This window comes from Mobula hypostoma, chromosome 18 (assembly GCF_963921235.1).
Source record: "Mobula hypostoma chromosome 18, sMobHyp1.1, whole genome shotgun sequence".
NCBI lineage: Eukaryota > Metazoa > Chordata > Chondrichthyes > Myliobatiformes > Myliobatidae > Mobula > Mobula hypostoma.
The window spans coordinates 6,823,767-6,844,055 of record NC_086114.1 but is presented as its reverse complement, the minus strand read 5'-3'; the positions used below and the strand labels follow the sequence as shown (position 1 = coordinate 6,844,055).

General features: G+C 46.3%; 1 protein-coding gene across 2 annotated transcripts in view; it reads left to right on the top strand.

The window, feature by feature from the left end:
* Positions 1-19,501: 19,501 nt before the first annotated feature.
* The window catches only part of LOC134358310 (peptidyl-prolyl cis-trans isomerase-like), a 35,316-nt gene continuing 34,528 nt past the window's right edge, over positions 19,502-20,289 (top strand). The window contains exon 1 of one of the 2 annotated variants that reach the window (XM_063070393.1): positions 19,502-19,687. In XM_063070393.1, coding sequence (XP_062926463.1) covers positions 19,653-19,687 — 35 coding nt within the window. In that variant the 5' untranslated portion in view covers positions 19,502-19,652. The remainder of the gene's footprint in view (positions 19,688-20,289) is intronic. The other variant, XM_063070395.1, reaches the window with a different exon arrangement.

Below are 20,289 nucleotides of genomic sequence, written 5' to 3'. Positions count from 1 at the left end.
CAAATGCATCCAGAGCAACAACAAAAATGTTAACATCACTATGTTATAGATCTGGCCATAATAAAGAAGAAAAATTGGTAAAATTCAAAAAGGTTTGTATCAAGAAATGTTAGACTCCTTGGGAGGCTAAAATAAAGATGCAAATGCTAAAACTGCTCTTTGACTTTAAATATTGGCCCTGTTTCTCTCCCACAGATGCAAATTAACCTGCTGAGTATTTCTAGCAATTTCCATTTTTATTTTAGACCTGCAGGTTTTTTTAAAATCTTCATTTAAAATCACTCAATCTTTGACCATGTGATTCAGGATTTCCCCATATTATCCTGACAATAGCATTTCTTAATGTCCAAATGCACTTGAAATCAGGGACTGAAAATAGACATCTCATTCTCTACCCCGATAGAATAAATGCCTAATTTGCCAAATGTCTATGAAAAAGCTCATTAAGTGGCTACTAATAAACAAAAATTGAACTTAAAACTAAGTATAATAAAAGTAATTTGCATTGATGGACTGGTTGATTTTCTATACTAATATTCTCAACACTCCAAGACAATTTTATTTTGCCAAGAGGATATATGAGCAGAATTGGACCATTTGGCCTATTGAGTTTGCTCTGCCATTTCTGCATGGCTGATCCATTTTCCCTCAGCCTCAAGTGAGTTGTGATGACTCCAGAAGCATAGCTTCACTTGTGAGCCACCCACCACAATCCTCATGTCATTCATTCATTTCACTGTCTTCTGAGTGTTTCACTATGGGACAACCACCTGATGGTTGTCTCTGTCAATCATTATGCAAGATATTTTGGCGGCCCTTGCATAGTTCCAATCCACTGTGACTGCTTTTTTTTGCAGTAATTTATATTTTCAAATTATTTTTCACATGTATGAGTGCAAACAAAACATTAAAATATGATCGAGGATACGTTCTCGTTCACCAATACCCAAAATACCACTCAGCTGGTCCCGCCTCCGGCGTTGTAACCACCAATGAGCACACAACATTGGGCCATGGACGATCGGTCCCCGCCCTCTAGTGCGATTGACAGCCCTGTTTCACCAATCATTTGGTGAGTCGAGGCGCACGGCCCGGGCATTAAATTTGCGGCTGACAATCGACGCTAACTCGACCCGAGCCCCCCACGGCCGTTACCCGACACACTAGGTTCCAACAGCCCCAGGCCTTTTTTTCATTTGCTTCAGATTCCTGTATCGGCTGGTCACAGTCACGAACGCCCCCTGACGCCTTATCTTCCACGACGCCTGTCAGTGCTCCGCCCCGTGATTGACATCACGGCGCCTCGCTTTATATTCAGTGACGTCAGCCTCGCCCCGCCCTGATGAGCAGCTGACAGCCCAGCCCGCCCAGCACCGTCACTCGGTATTTATTGTGCATTGGAGTTTGGGTTAATTATACCTGTTCCCTCGGATATAGGTGAGAAACGGCAGATGGAGTTTAATCAGGCCTTTTGGGTGGGCAGATGTACTATTGATAGCCAGACCCCCTGTGCAGAGGAATCTTGGGATCCAAGTCTACAGTTCCCTGAAAAGTTGATAGTGTGGTAAAGAAGGCACATGGCTCCCTTGCCTTTACTAATGATTTTTTTCAAACATATTAGCTTTATTTGTCACTTGTACATCGAAGCATAAAGTGAAATATGTTGTTTGTATCAACAATCAATGCAGTCTGAGGTTGTGCTGCGCAGTTCCCAAGTGTTGCATACATTCAGTGCAGACATAGTACACCCACATCTTAAAGCTCCAACGCGTGAGTCTTTGGAATATACGAGGAAACTGGAGCACCTGGACGAAATCCACGCAGTGAAAGTACACACTTCTTTACAGACAGCAGTGGAATTGAACCCCAATAATACAACTGGGCCTCTAAAAGACCACAACCTTGTCACAGGGTTGGAGGCTTGCATGCTTCAATGATCCAGAGAGTTTTGTACGTCGGCTGGGGTCAGGGCCTTGCTGTTTTGGCTCTTGGTAGGGTCACCCATGCCAAACAGGTCAAAGGGTAGAGGCCAGCCTAAGAGGAGTCCACTAGTCCTCCAGGTTCGGGGGTTCAGCTCAGGGCTAACAAGACTGTTACGGAAACACCAATGAAGAATTCTTCTACATCTGAGTGTGATGGTTTTCCTGAGTCTCCACCTGGGACCTGCATGACTGGTGGTAATGAAAACCATGCTGACTCCGACATGATGAAGGAAGCCCTGAGCACTGCCAGAGATGGAGGATCTTCATTGCCACCCTAAGTGCCAGCAGCATAATGGGCAGTAGGTAGGTATGCAGCTAGTGCTGTAAAATGTGATGCTACAGTGCCCTGTTCACTGTACACTACTAATGGCAAGACCTGTTAACAGTGTTACATAGAACATAGAATAGTACAGCACAGTACAGGGCCTTCGGCCCACAATGTTGTGCTGACCCTCAAACCCTGCCTCCCATATAACCCCCCACCTTAAATTCCTCCATATACCTGTCTAGTAGTCTCTCAAATGTCACTAGTGTATCTGCCTCCACCACTGACTCAGGCAGTGCATTCCACGCACCAACCACGCTCTGAGTGTAAAACCTTCCTCTAATATCCCCCTTGAACTTCCCACCCCTTACCTTAAAGCCATGTTCCTCTTCTATTGAGCAGTGGTGCTCTGGGGAAGAGGCGCTGGCTGTCCACTCTATCTATTCCTCTTAATATCTTGTATACCTCTATCATGTCTCCTCTCATCCTCCTTCTCTCCAAAGAGTAAAGCCCTAGCTCCCTTAATCTCTGATCATAATCCATACTCTCTAAACCAGGCAGCATCCTGGTAAATCTCCTCTGTACCCTTTCCAATGCTTCCACATCCTTCCTATAGTGAGGCGACCAGAACTGGACACAGTACTCCAAGTGTGGCCTAACCAGAGTTTTATAGAGCTGCATCATTACATCGTGACTCTTAAACTCTATCCCTCAACTTATGAAAGCTAACACACCATAAGCTTTCTTAACTACCCTATCTACCTGTGAGGCAACTTTCAGGGATCTGTGGACATGTACCCCCAGATCCCTCTGCTCCTCCACACTACCAAGTATCCTGCCATTTACTTTGTACTCTGCCTTGGAGTTTGTCCTTTCAAAGTGTATCACCTCACACTTCTCCAGGTTGAACTCCATCTGCCACTTCTCAGCCCACTTCTGCAACCTATCAATGTCTCTCTGCAATCTTTGACAATCCTCTACAGTATCTACAACACCAGCAACCTCTGTGTCGTCTGCAAACTTGCCAACCCACCCTTCTACCCCCACATCCAGGTCGTTAATAAAAATTATGAAAAGTAGAGGTCCCAGAACCGATCCTTGTGGGACACCACTAGTCACAACCCTCCAATCCGAATGTACTCCGTCCACCACAACCCTCTGCCTTCTGCAGGCAAGCCAATTCTGAATCCACCTGGCCAAACTTCCCTGGATCCCATGCCTTCTGACTTTCTGAATAAGCCTACTGTGTGTAACCTTGTCAAATGCCTTACTAAAATCCATATAGGTCACATCCACTGCACTACCCTCATCTATATGCCTGGTCACCTCCTCAAAGAACTCTATCAGGCTTATTAGACACGATCTGCCCTTCACAAAGCCATGCTGACTGTCCCTAATCAGACCATAATTCTCTAAATGCCCATAGATCCTATCTCTAAGAATCTTTTCCAACAGCTTTCCCACCACAGACGTAAGGCTCACTGGTCTATAATTACCTGGACTATCCCTACTGCCTTTTTTGAACAAGGGGACAACAATCGCTTCCCTCCAGTCCTCCGGTGCCATTCCTGTAGACAACGAGGACATAAAGATCCTAGCCAGAGGCTCAGCAATCTCTTCCCTCGCCTCGTGGAGCAGCCTGGGGAATATTCCGTCAGGCCCCGAGAACTTATCCATCCCAATGTATTTTAATAACTCCAACATCTCCTCTCCCTTAATATCAACGTGTTCCAGAACATCAACCTCACTCATATTGTCCTCACCGTCATCAAGTTCCCTCTCATTGGTGAATACCGAAGAGAAGTATTCATTGAGGACCTCGCTCACTTCCACAGCCTCCAGGCACATCTTCCCACCTTTATCTCTAATCGGTCCTACCTTCACTCCTGTCATCCTTTTGTTCTTTACATAATTGAAGAATGCCTTGGGGTTTTCCTTTACCCTACTCGCCAAGGCCTTCTCATGCCCCCTCCTTACTCTTCTCAGCCCCTTCTTAAGCTTCTTTCTTGCTTCCCTATATTCCTCAATAGACCCATCTGATTCTTGCTTCCTAAACCTCATGTACGCTGCCTTCTTCCACCTGAAGAAATTTTCCACCTCACTTGTCACCCATGGTTCCTTCACCCTACTATTCTTTATCTTCCTCACCGGGACAAATTTATCCCTAACATCCTACAAGAGATCTCTAAACATCGACCACATGTTCATAGTACGTTTCCCTGCAAAACCATCATCCCAATTCACACCCGCAAGTTCTAGCCTTATAGCCTCATAATTTGCCCTTCCCCAATTAAAATTTTTCCTGTCCTCTCTGACTCTATCCTTTTCCATGATAATGCTGAAGGCCAGGGAGTGGTGGTCACTGTCCTCCAGATGCTCACCCACTGAGAAATCTGTGACCTGACCCGGTTCGTTACCTAATACTAGATCTAGTATGGCATTCCCCCCTCGTCAGCCTGTCAACATACTGTGACAGGAATCCATCCTGGACACACTTAACAAACTCTGCCCCGTCCAAACCCTTGGAACTAATCAGGTGCCAATCAATATTAGGGAAGTTAAAGTCACCCATGATAACAACCCTGTAATTTTTGCACCTTTCCAAAATCTGCCTCCCAGTCTGCTCCTCGGTATCCCTGCTGCTACCAGGGGACCTATAGAATACTCCCAATAGAGTAACTGCTCCCTTCCTGTTCCTGACTTCCACCCATACTGACTCAAAAGAGGATCCTGCTACAATACCCACCCTATCTGTAGCTGTAATAGTATCCCTGACCAGTAATGCCACCCCTCCTCCCCTTTCCCCCCTCTCTATCCCTTTTAAAGCACTGAAATCCAGGAATATTGATAATTCATTCCTGCTCTGGTGCCAGCCAAGTTTCTAATGTCCACTACATCATAATTCTATGTATGTATCCAAGCTCTCAGTTTATCACTTTTGTTCCTGATGCTTCTTGCATTGAAATACACGCACTTTAGCCCTTCTACCTTCCTGTCTTTACACCATTTATTCTGCTTCTCTTTCCTCAAAGCTTCTCTGTATGTTAGATCTGGCTTTACTCCATGCACTTCTTTCACTGCTCTATCGCTCCGGGTCCCATCCCCCTTGCAAATTAGTTTAAACCCTCCTGAACCATGCTAGCAAACCTACCTGCAAGGATATTGCACCCCCTCGAGCTCAGGTGCAACCCATCCAATCTGTACAGGTCCCACCTTCCCCAGAAGAGATCCCAATGATCCATAAATCTAAAAATCTAAAACCCTGCCCCTACACTAACTCCTCAGTCACGCATTCAACTGCCATCTCCTCCAATTCTTACCATCACTATCATGTAGCACTGGCAGCAATCCTGAGAACGTCACCCTTGAGGTCTTGTTCTTCTGCCTTCTGCCTAGTTGCCGAAACTCACACTTAAGGACCTCATCCCTCTTCCTGCCTATGTCGTTGGTGCCAACATGTATCACGACTTCTGGTTTTTTCCCTCTCGTACCAGGATGTCATGCACCTGGTCAGAGACATCCCGGATCCTGGCACCTGGGAGGCAACAAACCATGCGGGTGTCCTTCTCACGTCCACAAAATCTCCTGTCTGCTCCCCTGACTATAGAGTCTCCAATGACGACAGCTCTCCTCTTCTCCGTCCCACCCTTCTGCACCACAGGGTCAGACTCAGTGCCAAAGGCCCTGCCACCGTGGCTCACACCTGGTCGGTCGTCCCCGCCAACAGTATCCAGGACGGTAAACTTATTATTCAGGGAAATGGCTACAGGGGTGCTCTGCACTACCTGCCTGCTCACCTTCGCTTTCCCCCCTCTGTCACCCAATGACCTGCTTCCGACAGCCTAGGTGTGACTACCTCCCTGTAGCTCTCATCTATGACTGCCTCATTCTCCCTTGTGAGTCGAAGGTCATCCAGCTGCTGCTCCAGATTCCTAACACGGTCTTCCAGATCGTCTAGCCGCATGCACTTCTAGCAGATGTGACTGCAGGAGAGGGGAGCTCCCCCACGACTGCCACATCTCACATGAGAGGCACGTCACCGTCTCAGGAGGCAGTGTAAAGACTAACTGGGAATAAGCTCGTCCTCTGCCTCTTCTCGTCGAAGCCTCTCGAGTCAAAGCCTCAGCTCCACTCCTTCACCGGCCCACTCACTCACTGGCCGCTTTTCACAGCGGAAAGTGGTGTTGTGCTGTATGTTGATGTGTCGTAGAGCACAACAGCACACAAACAGGCCCTTTGGCCCATCTAGTCAGTGCTGAACTATCTATTTCCATTAGGCCTGCACCAGAACCAGACCCGTCTATACTCCCTCCCATCCATGTACTTATCCAAACTTCTCTTAAATGTTGCAATGAAACCCAAATTCGCTGGCTGTTCAATAGACAATAGGCGCAGGAGTAGGCCATTCAGCCCTTCGAGCCAGCACCGCCATTCACTGTGATCATGGCTGATCATCCCCTGTCGGTATCCAGTTCCTGCCTTATCCCCATAACCTTTGATTCTGCTATCTCTAAGAGCTCTATCCATCTCTTTCTTGAAAGCATCCAGAGACTTGGCCTCCACAGCCTTCTGGGGCAGAGCATTCCATATATCCACCACTCTCTGGGTGAAAAAGTTTTTCCTCAACTCCGTTCTAAATGGCCTACCCCTAATTCTTAAACTGTTCCACACGCTCACCAATCTCTGAGTGAATATAACACCTTCAGTCCAGTATTTGTAACTCTTTCTGATTTTGTCCTCTTGTTACACTGCAGCTCCACCCAATGACTGCTGTTTTGACCTATCATCTGCCTGTCCTTCCTGCTCGTCTCACTACACATTGCTTACAACACTCCTGTAAATTTTCTATGTACTCTTTCAGTCTTTCCCATAGGTAGATGTCTGGAACTGTACATAATAATCCTAATTACGCTCACCAATGTGTTATACAACATTGTTACTTCTTGAGCTGACCGTCTTGCTGGAAAATTGCTGTTTGCAGCAGCAGTACAATGTAAAGATACAGAATTCCTATAAATTATGGAAATACATTAGCAGCAAAATAATGAGATAGTGTTCATGAGTTGATGGCCCGTTAAGAGATCTAATGGCAGAGGTGAAGAAGCTGTATCTGAATTATTGATTGTGGGTCTTCGGAATAAGAATTGGATTTCACTGTCTATGTGATAAGAACTTCGTTGTTCTGTGGCAGCAGTGCAGTGGAAGGACATAGAATTACTATAAATTACAAAAAAAAAGTGCAAAAAGGGAATAACAAGGTAGTGTTCATGGGGTTTTGACCGTTCAGAAATCTGATGGCAGTGAGAAAGAAGCTGCTTCTGAATGGTTGAGTGTGGGTCTTCAGGCTCCTTGCCTCCTCCCTGACAGTAGTAACGAGAAGAGGGGGTGTCCAGGATGGTGAGGGTCTATAATGATGGATGCTGCCTTCTTGATGCACCGCCTGTTTACAATGCCCCTGATGGCTGGGGAAGGTTGTGTCCATGTCAATCAAGGCAAGTCCGGTTTATTATTGTTCCTTTCCGAGCCTCATGGCACGTTGGGCATCAACCTTATCGTTTCTTTAGAATTTTTCGCTTTTTTTTTGAGGCCAAGTTCCTAGCTCAACGCTCAACCCAGCGTGGATGGAAAGTATGCAGGGATCCAGTCGGATTCAAACCCAGGACCATTCCCCACAAAGTCCAGTGTGTATGCTACATCACCGGCCAGATCAAGTTCATTGTCATTTAACTATATACATGTACACTGTCAAACGAGACAATGTATCTCTGTACCAGGGTGTAAAGCACAAGAGTACACATAATACACAATAACTTTAGGAAACCAAGAATTAAATCTACAAGTGAATTACACATAGATAAACAAAGTAAAGTGCATAAATTAAATATTGTAAGGTACAGGACAGATTAACCAGTGACACTTCGAATGTGATGTGGCAGGGAGTTCAGAGGACTACTGGCCTGAGGAGGGAAACTGTTTCTCATCCTGACCGTTCTTGTTTTTCTGTATCGGAGTCTCCTGCCTGATGGTAGAAAGTCAAAGAGGATGCTGGATGGATGGGTGGGATCCTTAATAATACTAAGGGCCCTGCATATGCAGCACTCTTGATAAATGTCCCTGGTGGATGGTAAGGAGACCCTATGATCCTCTCAACCATTCTCACAGTATTTTGTAGGGACTTCCAGTCCGATGCTTGGCTGCTCCTGTACCAGATGGAGGTGCAACTTGTCAGAACACTATCAATGGTGCTCCTATAAAATGCAGTTAAGATGAGGGAGAGCTTCTCTTGTTTCAGTCTCCTTAGGAATTGGAGGGGCTGCTGTGCTGCCTTGTTCAGGGACAAGCTGAGGTCATCCGAGATGTGAACTTCCAGGAACTCGGTTGGAGCTAAGTCTACCACTGTTTGTAGTCCTTTGCATTGGAGCCGCCATACCAGTGATGTAGCCAGTTAGAAAGCTGACTGCACCATACATCTGTAGAAATTTACAGACAAACCGTTTTGTCTTGTACTAAAGTCATAGATTCCAGGCAACATCCTGGTAAATCTCTCCCGCACTCTCTTTACTGCTACCACATCTTTCCTATCGTATGGTGATCAGATCTGTGGTCTAACCAATGTTTTAAAATCAGAATCAGGTTAGATATCATCAGCATATGCCATCAAATTTGTTGTCTTTGTAGCAGCAGCAGTACAATGCAATATATACTAATAGAAAAAAGTGAATCACAGTAAAAACATACATGTATAACGAGCCCCCGCCCCCATACCAGACGGTGATACAACCAGTTAGAATGGTACATAGTTATCAGAATCATTTTATTGCCAGTGTGTGAAACATACCAGAATTAATTTTGGTTTGGTGCCAAGCATAAAACTCAGGACAATTACCATAACAGACAACACAACAGCAACCAACAATTTATAAGACAATAGTGCAAACAACCATAAGCAGTCAACAAATGTCAATAATCAGACTTAAATAAATGTGACCATATGATCAGAGTCAATAATTATCAAGAGAACAAGAAAAAGTAGGAAAGACCATTTAATGGATATTATATAGGCCCTTTGTTCCTTTATTCCTTTATTATTGCATTAGCACACTTGTGGATTGCATCATGAGGTCATGTGGATGGTAACAGCCTTTTTCCAGGTTAAAACTAGAATGCAAAGCTTTAATTAATTAATTAATTAGTTTGTTTGTTTATTTAGAGATAGAGCCTAGAACAAGCCATTTCAGCCCAATGCACTGCATCACCCAGCAAACTCCTGATTTAATCCTAGCTTAATCACAGGACAATTTTACAATGACCAATTAACCTACTAACCGGTACATCTTTGAACTACGAGAGGAAACTGGAGCGCCCGGAGGAAACCCACACACTGACAGGAAGGACATACAAACTTCTTACAGAAATGTGAGAAGGGTAAATAGGACTTGGGCAACTTTTATCACACACAAGGTGATGATGAACTGCCAGTGAAAGTGGTAAAGTGGGTACAATTACAATGCTTAAAAGACATTTGGACAGGAAAGGTTAAGTAGGATATGGACCAAACACAGACAAATGGCCTAGATAGAGTAGACCTGGAGAGGATATTTCCAATAGTGGGAGAGTCTAGGACTAGAGGGCACAGCTCAGAATAGAAGGATGTCTTTTTGGAACAGAGATGAGGAGGAATTTCTTTAGCCAGATGGAGGTGAATCTGTGGAATTTATTGCTATAGACGGCTGTGCAGGCCAAGTCATTGGATATACTTAAAGCGGAGGTTGGTTGGCTCTTGGTTAGTGAGGGTGTCAAAGTTGAATGGGGGTTGAGAGGGAAAATAAATCAGACATGATCAAATGGCGGAGCAAACTCAATGGCCTGAGTGGCCTAATTCTGGTCCTTTGTCTTATGGTCTTATTAAAGATTGTTTAATGTCATTTCCAGTACACAAGTGTAAAGAAGAAAGAAATAATTGTTGCTGTGGTTCTGATGCAGTACAGAAAATCACAACACAGTGTAATAATGAAGAACCCAATAATGAAAATAAACACAATAAATATCAATATATGTGACTCTATATGATAGTGTGTGTGTGTATGTATATATATCTATAGACTGACAGCTAGGAAAGACCCTAGGGTTGATCGATTTAAGCGCCAGGCCAGATGGAGAAGGTCGAAGGTCAGGATGTTGGGACTGGAGGTGAGGCACAGGCTGGGTCTGCTCATTGCTCTGTGACATTTATTCGGCTCTGCTCTGCGCTGAACTGATGCTGTGGCCTGTTCTGACAGCAGTGATGTCTGGCTCCATGACTTTTGTAAAACTTCAGTTCTGAATGCTGTTTGCTTACTGTTGTTGTTTGCACAATTTGTTCTTTTCTCTCTGCACATCAGGTTTTTGATAGTTTTTTTAATGGGTTCTTTTGGATTTCTATTTTTTTGTGGCTGCCAGCAAGGAGATGAAACTCAAGGTTGTTTAATGTACACATAATTTAATAATAAATGTACTTTGAACTTTATATGTACATAAAGTGATGTTTGGTACAGCTGTGTCCTCATGAGGTGACTGACAAAGTAGTGCCTGCTGCGTTCACCAGCAACTTTGATGTGTGTTGCTTGAATTTCCAGCATCTGCAGAATTCCTCGTGGTTAAGTAGTGGTGCCGGGTGGGTTAGCAAGTGAAGGTATTGATCAACCTTATGGCTCGGGGAAAGTAACTGTTTTGAGTCTGGTGGTCCTGACGTGGATCCTACGTAGCCTCCACCCTGATGGGAGTGGAACAGACAGTCCAGGAACAGAGAGGGAGGGATCCTTTGTGATATGACTGGCCTTGCTAGTACCTTTCTGTATATATATCCTTGATAGTCTTGATGAAACTAGCTTAGGTAGACATCAGGGTCAAAAGGTTATTTCTTCAGCAGTTTGAACGGGGCACGACTGCGCAAGCACATAGATGTCAGCCAGTGAGAACAGTAAGACGAGTTCAAAATGTGATGGTTATTTCTTCAGCAGTTTGAACAGGGCACGACCGCATAAGCGCGTGGATGTCAGCCAGTGAGAACTGCGAGAAGAGTTTAAAAATAAGACGGGTTTATACAGCGGGCGTCAGAGTAGAGGGAGACAGAGTAGGAAGGCTTTGGCTCACCGAGGCTTCGGTGATAAAGGGTCGAGGCAAGGTAGGTTACTTGTGTAGAATACATACAGAAAATATGTGTGTGAGGCCGGTTTTCTGTGCTCGGTGTCAGGTGTGGGAGGTCCTGGAGACTCCCAGCCTCCCGGACAGCCACATCTGCACCAGGTGCATCGAGCTGCAGATCCTTAGGGACCACGTTAGGGAACTGGAGATGCAGCTCAATGACCTTCATCTGGTCAGGGAGGAGGTGATAGAGAGAAGCTATAGGCAGGTAGTCACTCCGGGGCCTGGGGAGACGGGTAAGTGGGTAACAGTCAGGAGAGGGAAGGGCAAGAGGCAGATGCTAGAGAGAATCCCAGTGGCTGTCGCCCTTAACAATAAGTACTCCTGTTTGAGTACTGTTGGGGTGGACGACCTACCTGGGGGAAGCAACAGTGGCTGCGCCTCTGGCACAGAGTCTGGCCCTGTGGCTCAGAAGGGTAGGGACAGGAAGAGGATGGCAGCAGTGATAGGGGACTCTATAGTTAGGGGGTCAGACAGGCGATTCTGTGGCCGCAGGAAAGAAACGCAGATGGTAGTTTGCCTCCCAGGTGTCAGGGTCTGGGATGTTTCTGATTGCATCCACGATATCTTGAAGTGGGAAGGAGAACAGCCAGAGGTCATATTGGTAACAACGACATAGCTAGGAAAAGGGAGGAGGTCCTGAAAACAGACTACAGGGAGTTAGGAAGGAAATTGAGAAGCAGGACCTCAACAGTAGTAATCTCGGGATTACTGCCTGTGCCACGTGACAGTGAGTATAGGAATAGAGTGAGGTGGAGGATAAATGCGTGGCTGAGGGATTGGAGCAGGGGGCAGGGATTCAGATTTGTGGATCATTGGGACCTCTTTTGGGGCAGGTGTGACCTGTACAAAAAGGACGGGTTGTACTTGAATCCCAGGGGGACCAATACCCTGGCGGGGAGGTTTGCAAAGGCTATTGGGGAGAATTTAAACTAGAATTGCTGGGGTGTGGGAACTGAACTGAAGTGACAGAGGAAAGGGAGGTTAGCTCACAAATCGAGAAAGCTTGTAGACAGTGCAAAAGGGAAGATAGGCAGGTGATAGAGAAGGGACGCGCTCAGACCGATGGTTTGAGATATGTCTATTTTAATGCGAGGAGTATTAACCAATTAACTATATAACAATTACAGCATGGAAACAGGCCATCTCGGCCCTTCTAGTCCATGTCGAACTCTTACTCTCACCTAGTCCCACCGACCTGCACTCAGCCCATAACCCTCCATTCCTGTCCATATAGCTGTCCAATTTAACTTTAAACGACAACATTGAACCTGCCTCAACCACTTCTGCTGGAAGCTCGTTCCACACAGCTACCACTCTCTGAGTAAAGAAGTTCCCCCTCATGTTCCCCCTAAACTTTTGCCCTTTAACTCTCAACTCATGTCCTCTTGTTTGAATCTTCCCCACTCTCAATGGAAAAAGCCTATCCACGTCAACTCTATCTATCCCCCTCATAATTTTAAATACCTCTATCAAGTCCCCAAAGTGAACAAAGTGGATAAGCTTAGAGCGTGGATCAGCACTTGGAGCTATGATGTTGTGGCCATTACAGAGACTTGGATGGTGCAGGTTCAGGAATGGCTACTTCAAGTGCCAGGCTTTAGATGTTTCAGAAAGGACAGGAAGGGAGGCAAAAGAGGTGGGGGCGTGGCACTGTTGATCAGAGATAGTGTCACGGCTGCAGAAAAGGAGGAAGTCATGGAGGGGTTGTCTACAGAGTCTCTGTGGGTGGAAGTTAGGAATAGGAAGGGGTTAATAACTCTACTGGGTGATTTTTTTTTAATAGACCACCCAATAGTAACAGGGACATCGAGGAGCAGATAGGAAGACAGATTCTGCAAAGGTGTAATAATAACAGGGTTGTTGTTGTGGGAGATTATAATTTTTCAAATATTGATTGGCATCTCCCTAGAGTGAGGGGTTTAGATGGGGTGGAGTTTGTTAGGTGTGTTCAGGAAGGTTTCTTGACACCATATGTAGATAAGCCTACAAGAGGAGAGGCTGTACTTGATCTGGTATTGGGAAATGAACCTGGTCAGGTGTCAGGTCTCTCAGTGGGAGAGCATTTTGGAGATAGTGGTCACAATTCTATCTCCTTTACCATAGCATTGGAGAGGGATAGGAACAGACAAGTTAGGGAAACGTTTAATTGGAGTAAGGGGAAAACTAGGTAATGATAGAGATTTAGATAAGGCTAGCAGGAAGGAGCTTAAGATGAAATTAGGAGAGCCCGAAGGGGCCACGAGAAGGCCTTGGCGGACAGGATTAAGGAAAACCCCAAGGTATTCTACGAGTATGTGAAGAGCAGGAAGATAAGGCATGAGAGAATAGGACCAATCAAGTGTGACTGTGGAAAAGTGTGTATGGAACCGGAGGAGATAGCAGAGGTACTTATGAATACTTTGCTTCAGTATTCACTACGGAAAAGGTTCTTGGTGATGGTAGTGATGACTTGCAGTGGACTGAAAAGCTTGAGCATCCAGATATTAAGGAAGAGGATGTGCTGGAGCCTCTGGAAGGCATCAAGTTGTATAAGTCACCAGGACCGGACAGGATTTACCCCAGGCTACCGTGGCAATCAAGGGAGGAGATTGCTGAGCCTCTGGCGATGATCTACGCATCATCAATGAGGACAGGAGAGGTTCCGGTGGATTGGAGGGTTGCGGATGTTCTTCCTTTATTCAGGAAAGGGAGCAGAGATAGTCCAGGAAAACTATAGACCAGTGAGTCTACTTCAGAGATTGGTAAGTTGATGGAGAAGATCCTGAGAGGCAGGATTTATGAACATTTGGAGAGGCATAATATGATTAGGAATACTCAGCATGGCTTTGTCAAAGGCAGGTCATGCCTTACGAGCCTGATAGAATTTTTTTGAGGTTGTGATAAAACACATTGATGAAGGTAGAGCCATAGAAGAAGTGTATATCATATGCCTTGCTTATCAGCAAGGCATATGATAAGGTACCCCATGCAAGGCTTATTGAGAAAGTAAGGAGGCATGGGATCCAAGGGAATCTTGCTTTGTGGATCCAGAACTGGCTTGCCGTGGTTGTAGACGGGTCATATTCTCATGGAGGTCAGTGACCAGTGGTGTGCCTCAGGAATCTGTTCTGGGACGCCTTCTCTTTGTGATTTTTATAAATGACCGGGATGAGGAAGTGGAGGGATGGGTTAGTAAGTTTGCTGATGACACAAACGGGGGTGTTGTGGGTAGTGTAGGTGGCTGTCAGAGGTTACAGTGGAACATTGATAGGATGCAAAACTGGGCTGAGAAGTGGCAGATGGAGTTCAACCCAGATAAGTGTGAGGTAGTTCATGTTTGTAGGTCAAATATGATGGCATTAATGGTAAGACTCTTGGCAGTGTGGAGGATCAGTGGGATCTTGGGGTCCAAGTCCATAGGACACTCAAAGCTGCTATGCAGGCTGACTCTGGTTAAGAAGGCATACGATGCATCAACCGTGGGATTGAGTTTAAGAGCTAAGTGGTAATGTTACACCTATATAGGACCCTGGTCAGACCCCACTTGGAGTACTGTGCTCAATTCTGGTTGCCTCACTACAGGAAGGATGTGGAAACCATAGAAAGGGTGCAGAGGAGATTTACAAGGATGTTGCCTGGATTGGGGAGCATGCCTTATGAGAATAGGTTGAGTAAACTTGGCCTTTTTCCTTGGAGCGACAGAGGATGAGAGGTGACCTGATAGAGGTGTACAAGATAATGAGAGGCATTGATCGTGTGGATAATCAGAGGCTTTTTCCCAGGGCTGAAATGGCTAGCACAAGAAGGCATAGTTTTAAGGTGCTTGGAAGTAGGTACAGAGGAGATGTCAGGGGTAAGTTTTTTTTATGCAGAGCATGGTGAGCGCATGGAATGGGCTTCCAGTGGTGGTGGTGGAGGCAGAAACAATAGGGTCTTTTAAGAGACTCCTGGATAGGTACATGGAGCTTAGAAAAATAGAGGGCTATGGGTAACCCTCGGTAATTTCTCAGGTGAGGACATGTTCAGCACAGCACTGTGGGCCGAAGGGCCTGTATTGTGCTGTAGGTTTTCTGTGTTTCTATGTTTCTGAAAGGCTTGCTTCTGTATTGCCTAAATTTCTCACAAGACTTCAATTTTGCTCATTCCATTCCCCTGTACATAGTAAATTGTACATGTCTGAAATGTACTGCCAGGGTCAGTGATGGAGGGAAATATGATAGAAGCATTGAAGAGGCTCTCAGCTCGACAACGTACAAAGTTCAAAATAAGTTTATTATCAAAGTAAATACATGTCACCATATACTACCCTGAGATTCCCTTTCTTGTTGGATTTCACAGTGGAACAAAGAAATACAATAGAATCAATGAAAAACTACACCCAAAGACTGACAACTAACCAATGTGCAAAAGAAGACAAACTGTGCAAATAAAAAAAAATAAATGAGTAAGTAAGTAAATAATACTGAGAACATGAGTTGTAGAGTCCTTGAAAGGGAGTCCATAATCCACAGTGGTTTAGGAGCTTGATGCTTGAGGTATAATGTTGAATGCACAGGGCATAGAGGGAAATGAACATTCTGCATGCAGAAGGGTTTTGTTCAGTTCCCTCCTTGTGGTGGATTTTGACCAGCTGGGTTGAGAGAATATCTTTACCAGACTACAGAACTGTGTGTCTGTATTGCTTAATGCCTGGATCAGCAGAAAATCCCGGTGTTGCCCTTTAGCCTACTGCTGTAGACGTAAGTCTACAGTGATGTTGCCCTCTGGCCTACTGCTGTACACCATGAGGCTACTGGGGGGTTTCCCCTCTAGCTTGCTTAGAACAATACCAAATATGGAAATATTAAACAGACCATACCCATTAGAATCAACCATAATGAGGGTGCATGTACTGATTTTAAGCAGATTATAGGCTCCCCTGTGTCAGGTAAATTAAATGTCCTAACGAATACCTGGATCTGAGTCTTGTGTGGAAAAGGAAATTCCCTAACAATTTGGCCACGAGGATGGGATCCCAATATACCGGATCCAGCTGAGTCCCAGCCAAGTAATTGGTCCCTCAGAAAGGAATCGAAACCCTACCTGTGAGACTTCCTTGAAAGACAGGAATCAAACCAAGACCAGGGTGAGGCATTTGACCGGTGACCAGTTCCTGAATTCTGATAAGAACAAGAAGGGAAACTGGGAGAGGAAGATGAGACATAATTGACAAAATATTTTTGTGAAATTTAACGGGGACACAGGTATTCATATAATCAGCTGCTTGCTAAACGCAGTTAATATAGAAAATAGAACATAGAATAGTAAAAAATAAAATTAAAAGTATATGTTAAAATTGAAAGCCGGGCCTGGTCAAGCCAACCCGATCGAAAAAGAACAAGGGACCTTCCTATGAACGACAGACACAAAATGCTGGAGGAACTCCGGCCAGGCAGCCTCTTAGAGAAGAAAGGGTTGGCCCGAAACGTCGACTGTACTGTTTTTTATAGATGCTGCCTGGCCTGCAGAGTTCCCCCAGCACTTTGTGTTTGTCGCTTGGATTTCCAGCATCTGCAGATTTTCTCTTCTTCCCCATGAACGACGCCCGGCCGAACTGATTACGAAGGCCCCAATAAATAAGGGCACGGATAAGAAAATTGCAAAATACAAGAGGGCAAAGCAATTGTTGGGCGACCCGTTAGCTCCCCAGGTGTACCCGCCGATAAGGTTTGGCTGGAAACAGGGGACAGCAGGTAATCTGTTACATTTTCCAGTGATTTATATGCAAGTTATTGAAGTGGCAGTGGGATTGCTCAGGCTGTGCGGCACCGGCTGCTACCCTGGACCGAAACCCCGATTCTTCCGGAGTTTACGGGCGGGGACGGACTGAGGAGAGGGGTTGCCCAATAGCACCACAAGGGGAGGGTCCTCTCAATTCCCCCAGATAATGATGTCCCCATTTTAAAACCCTGGACCCCGGCTGAGGTACGCATTAAGATCGGCGACGCCCCTGATTCACTAAGAAAACCTTCAGCGTTTCATAAAGGGCTTACCCAGACCTGTCAAATATTTATCCCGCCGCATGGCGATTTACGGGCATTTCTCCGTATCATGGGCTGGGGCGGAGGCTAACTTCCCGCTCGCCAATGCTACTCCTGAGGGAGACTGGTGACCGGCAGTCGGCGAGGATGCCCGTCAGGCTCTGGAAACGTGGGTGCGCAAAAATAAAGCCCCTATCCTTCCGCAACCCGACAACATGAGGACTTCGGAGAAGTTACCCGGTGCATGTGAAAGAGAGACTGTCACTGACTTAATAGCTCGATTCAAAGACACCTGGGAATCAAATGCGGGAATACCCCTGGACCAGCAAAATGCCTAGCTGGCTGTACAAACCTTTCTTAACTGCCTCCGACCGGAGGTCGACCATGTCTTTCAGTGGACTAATCTGAACTGGCAGACCCAGCGATGGAATGTGGTAACTTGGACCCTGACCAACATGGAGCGAAGTGGGTTGTTTAAGAAAAGGGGCAGTATATGCAAAAAGGGGAGTGGAAGGCGGGTGCTTGACCAAGGCCCCAGGACAAGAGAGAGGACCTATGCAGGGAATGCGGGCGAAAGGGGCATTGGATTAGAGAGTGGAGGGGCAGGGAGAAAGGTTGTCCCGCGAAAATCCCGAGGAACACATTTCACTCCGCGCAACCCCTTCGGGTTCCACTGAGGAGGCAATGAGGGGAAGACGATGCAAGCGGCCCTATGATCAGGCTCTCTGAGAACCTTCAGGAGGATCCTCTCCTGGAAGTAGGAATAGCTGATAAAAGAATACCTGTTCTGATTGATTCCGGCGCCACTATATCCTCCGTAAGTCCCTCAGTGGTACTGCCTAAAACTATAAAAATCGTGGGGATAGCCGAAGTCCCCATGACGGGTCCATTAACTCAGCCTGGAGAAATTAGAGTAGACGGTAGAGAGACGAAGGAAACGCTAACAACTCATCTGTTAACCTACTAGGACGCCAGGCTTTGGGTAAACTGAACGCCGCAATCCATTACACTCCCGATCGATTGTACCTCGAGCTGCCTTGTGGCCGGGAATAACGACGGAATGGGGAAATCGGGGATTCTTGGGAGATGTTGTAAATACCTGCAAGCCGGCAACTGTATTGCATTGTCCCGCCGCCTTCCGAGACCCCAATCCCGGTGATGATGATCGTAACAAGGCTTTCGAATATGGGGGCACGTTAGGGTCTATTTTCTTCAGTGGAGCCATAGTTTTTGGCCCGGAGGGTCTAGACCCTGGCCTTTTTCCATGGCCAGGCGCAATTATTCCTAGAGACACAGATCCCTATGCCGGGAAACCGGGGTACACTTGCTGAACCCCAGAATGGGCATTATTACAATTACCACCTGCGATCCGAAGGGATATTTTCTCATCATCATCCCCCTCCCGAAGTCCAATGGTCGGGACCTGACGACATGCACCAGGTGAACCCAGAATTATGGGCTCAACGCAAAAATCGTGTAGGCCTTGTCATAACAGTAACCCCCCACCGGGTGACTCAGAAGTAGACTAGCCGCCTACCCTCCGACCGACAGTACCCGCCTATCACCGGACGCCCTGCAGGGCATCAGGCCAATGACCTGATGCTACAACAAGAAGTTCTTCCGTCCAGTCCGAGCCCTTGCAGCACTTATTTGCCAGTCCCTAAACCGTAAAGACCTGAGGAACGGCAGTTCGTAGAGGACCTACGGACCATTAATCAAATCGTGCAACCGATTTCGCCCGTTGTGCCGGCTACTAATGTTATACTGTCCATTCCCTTCCAAAGTCGCTGGTACACTGTCGTCAACTTGTGTTCTGCTTTCCTCTCCATCCCCCCGCACGAGGGCAGCCAGTACCTATTTGCCTTTACTTACAATGGCCAACAATATACATGGACTCGACTTTCTCGGGGATACACGGAAAGCCCGGCTGCCTACGCTGCTGCAGTCCGAGACGACCTGGCTGAAATATCCCTCTCCGAAGAGGGCGCTCTGTTGCAGTACTGTACACCGACTTGTTATTTGCTTCTCAAACTCTCGCCACCCGTGGAAAGGACTCCATTACACTTTTAAACCACTGGGCGGCTAAGGTTCACCGAATCCCTCAGTCCAAATTACAGTACTACCAAACGATAGTCACCTACTTGGGGTATATATTGAAGATTAGGCCCCGAACGTACTTCTGCCACCACACGGGCTCCTAAGCCTTCCACCAAGAAGCAGATGATGATCTTTCTAGGCATGACAAACTATTGCAGGTACTGCACTTGGGTCCCTGAATACAGGATCCACGACGCGTCCCTTTGGGAGTCTTTGATACAAAATGGACGAAGGAAAGGGAAAAGTCCTTCACCCCGGCTCGCCAAACGGGCTGTGAAGTAATGTTGTTAAGTAAAGGCACCAGCCTTAAATCCTTTCACCTTAATGGTTCTCCCGAATCTCATGATTGTCTGAAAGTAGTCGAGACCGTATTCTTTACAGAAGATCCCTCCTACAAGCCCAATGATTCTGGCAGGCTATGCGATTCAGACACTGGAGGTAGCGGCCCCTTCCCTAGGCACATCTGCTGAGGCAGCTGTGTTATTCGCGTTAACCCGGGCCTGTATCTTGGCCGCCGGGAAGGCCGCCAATATCTATACTGACTCTCGTTACGCCTTTGGGGTGGTACACGATTTCGGAACCCTGTGGAAACATAGGGGATTTATTCCCTCATCTGGGAAGCTTATACAACACGCCAGTTTGATCGCGAACCTGCTACAGCTGCTTAATAGTTTAGCAATAATCAAGTGCGACGCACACACTGGTGCCACTGATCTCGTAACACATGGCAACGCGGCAGCAGATATCAAGGGAGACGTGC